General features: G+C 29.7%; 1 protein-coding gene across 1 annotated transcript; it reads left to right on the forward strand.

The window, feature by feature from the left end:
- Positions 1-2543: 2543 nt before the first annotated feature.
- On the forward strand, positions 2544-3110 carry LOC143576910 (putative transcriptional regulator RABBIT EARS). Its single transcript, XM_077060893.1, has one exon. It carries the CDS (start codon positions 2544-2546, stop codon positions 3108-3110), a length of 567 nt encoding a protein of 188 aa, XP_076917008.1.
- The last annotated feature ends 687 nt before the right edge of the window (positions 3111-3797 follow it).

The raw sequence follows: 3797 nt of genomic DNA on the forward strand, positions 1-3797 counted from the left end.
TGTAAGAAATGTACAAATAACTAGGGTAATTATGTTAACACTATAACAACTATTATTACTCTATAACTTTTGAATTAAAATAACTATTATTACACTATTTTATTTTTTATAACATAATTACTAGTTCAAAATTGTAATTATACTGGTTATTTGTATGTTTAATAGGTTAATCTTTTGGAATAGGATCTCCCCTATATATATAATAAATTAAAAAGTTAAAAACTTCTAAAGAAATAATTTTAACTTTTTTTTATTTTTTTTTATAATTTCTTTTTTTTCCATTATTCTTATATGGATGTTGTTAAAAATAACTCTCGTCCGTGTAGTACATATGTCTAATAGTCTCTAATGCATATATATAAGAGTGTTGTATTGGATAAAATACATCATTATTGCACATATTTGATACACACTATTATACATATATGAAATATATGACTAATGGACACATTAGTACGTATATGTAATACAACACTAATGCACATGTGCACTATATCGACTTTTATTCATATTTTTATATTTTTTTTACATATGATACAACAATAGTACTGCATATATACAATACACAAATAATGAATGCATGCAATTAAATACTATTTAACATAAAAATACACAGTATTATAGTATTATAGATGCCTAATACACAATATTATGTGACAATGTGTTTTTAATATAAAAATGATTTTTTTAGTAATTTTTTATATATAAAATGAAAAGTTATCTAATTCCTCAGTTTTTTTTAAGTTCACTCTTGAAATATATTTATCATGACTTTCTAGAGTGAAATTAATGATTATAAAATACTGATCATTTTGCTTAATTTTGACTTAAAATTTTTGTTTGACGATAAGACACAAAAACACATTAATTATCTTAAACAATGATCCAATTCGGGTCGCATTTTAATATTCTGAGTGAGCATATACTTACAGGACAACATTCAAAGCAAGACATCCATTTCAATTACTTTTATTAATTTAATTACCACAGCATGTTAGCCTAATTTTTTTATTTATGTCCTTTTCTATCTAGCAATCTTCTGTACAGAATTTTGTTCATTGACTTTAACATGAAATAGTGACCATTGGATTATTAATTTAGTTTTATGAAGTATGAATCTTGAAATTTCTTTGAAGAAATTAACAAACCACCAACAAACACTAAAACAAGTTATCCCCATATATGATCTTAATATATGATATAAAATTTGACCCGAAAATAATCAAATTTGAGTAATATATATATATCAAAATTGAGGATGACTGTTTAATTAAAAATTACATTAAACAGTAACATTGATATTGTACCAGCAATATTTTATGTATTACATGTTAGAGCATCCACAACAAACATCATTTCCCAAGGTCTGGATGTGTTACTGCAGCAAACAACAAAATCACAAACTTCACTGTTGTAGATCCAAGTTTGCCTTGAGAAGTTTGTTGCTGCAAACTTGCAACAAACGGATGATGTGGCAACAACCCTCACATACACACATACATATATATTATATATATACACATTTAATATTATTTAATGAGGTTTGTGTAGGTTTGTTGCTTCGAAAAAAAGTTGGGTTTTTAAAAAAATTTTAAAATATGATGTGGCTATGATGTTGCAGTTTGTGTTAGTTGTTGTAGATGCTTATATAATAATAAAAACCGTATGGGGATACATGCATATTCTAGTACTAGAACTATTTTGACAAAACCGAAATTTTCCATTATAAACGCATGTCAAATATTTTAATACAATTGAGAATCAAGAAACTTATGATAATTGATCATTATATAGTTGATATTAGGTGTTATATGTTTTGTCCGCATGCCGGTTTTCATTAGCGTTTTCAAGTAGTTTAGTTTTCTGGTATAAGAAAATTAACTGAAATACTTAGTTTTGTATTAACCTTAATGATATCCGGCCTTCATGAGCTTGAAAGTTGAAATGCATGAAGGTTCCATATATTGGGTCTAGGATAAGGATGGAGGCTTTAATTAGTTAAAGATCGAATTGAAATAGTAACAATATTATAGATGGACAATTGATTGAAAAATTGTCCTTTTAGTATAATAATATGAGATGATGATTAAGGTTTGAGATCTTTATGTCTTAGGTTTGTAAAGCATTCAAAGAGATTTTTTCACAGTGGTGAGTTTCATCCTAGATGACGTTCTTGATTGGATCGGACCTGGAACGTCAAAATCAGTATAAATACTTAACATCCCATTTCAGAAAGACTAATTTGGATATTAATATTGGAGGTAATTCGAAAGGTTGATAAAAAACAAAAAGAGAGATGGACAAATTATATGTTTACAATATTCAATTACTCTCCCGACACTCAAAAGAGCTAAATGAGAAACTTTCACCTATCTTATTATTTTGTAAACCTATACCCTCTCTCTCTCTCACGCACAACTACACACACAATGTCCTAGTTATATGAGTATGTATAACCAAGCCTTAAAACACAACACAACTTATCCACTATCTTTCTCTAAATTTTCAAACAAGTTTGAAAATTGTAAAGTTATAAGAGATCTATGGAGCAATACTCTCAGTATTTGATGTGGGTGAAGAACAAGAACAGTACTATCTTCAACAACTCATTCTGCCACTCATGGGAAGAAGAAGCTTTCGCGGAGGATGCTCGAGGTCCCCTTGGCGGGTTCGTATGGCCTCCAAGGTCTTACTCTTGTAGCTTCTGTAGAAGAGATTTCAGATCAGCTCAAGCCCTAGGTGGTCACATGAACGTTCATAGAAGAGAAAGAGCTAAACTGAAGCAACCTTTAAACAGTGTACAACAAAACCCTAAATTCTTATTGGAGTCTACAAGCACTAGTTTCTTCACCTCACCTGATTCACCTACTAGGGTTTCTTCCATACCTATATTAAGTCAAGAAAGTCCCACTCTTGCTAGCAACTCAGATGCAAAAAGTTGTGTTTGTGATGAAGTGTTGGTTCTTGGACCAGTTAAAACAAATTTGAATCTAGGGTGTGAAGATGAAGAAGTTATGAATTGTAAGAGGCAGAAGACAACGGGGGTTTCGCCAATGGTCATCGGTGTTGTGGAGGGTCAGGTGGATCTTGAGCTAAGGTTAGCTAGGTGAATATATTCTTCAAAAAGGATATATAGTAGTGCAATTAATCCATGCAGGCTTTGTTAGCCAGCTTAATGAATTGGAAGTTTTACATTCTTGAAGCTTTTGTTGTTTTGTTGTGTTGTTAACCACTAGATTATCCCTTTCTTCTTAATTACTTGGTTAGTTTGTTTATTAGAGTGACAAAGTTAATGAAACACCTTCTTAATTTATTTATAAACATCTTAAATCCATTTCTCTTTTTGTTTTTCTTGAATATTTATCTGCGTTTGTATGTCATCTAAAAATTGATAACAAGTATAATTGATTGTACATAAGTTATTTGTATGTTAAAGAAAAGGGATTTGAGTGTTTTTTTATCAACATAACAATGGAATGATTATCTGCGTTTGCATGTGCTATATATTGCAATCCCAATGAAAATATTCTTTACATGTGCCTTAATTCACATGATACATCTGCTGTTGCATGCCTATATATGTCATCCAATCATTATTCAAAGTTTAGCAATATCTGGGTAGTATATATGTCACTTAATTAAAGAAATGGGCAGAATATCAAACAATAATTTTGTAATTCTATATCATGTTTCATGAGGAGCTAGTACTATCAGAACGAAAGTATGATAATGGGACCATGGGAGGTTTTGAAATGTATGCGAACAATTATATGATTAATGTTGCAAAGTTCTTGAAT

The sequence above is a fragment of the Bidens hawaiensis genome, unplaced genomic scaffold (assembly GCF_021521415.1).
Source record: "Bidens hawaiensis isolate Kalapana, Puna unplaced genomic scaffold, B.hawaiensis_p1.1 tig00028338_1, whole genome shotgun sequence".
Taxonomy (NCBI): domain Eukaryota; kingdom Viridiplantae; phylum Streptophyta; class Magnoliopsida; order Asterales; family Asteraceae; genus Bidens; species Bidens hawaiensis.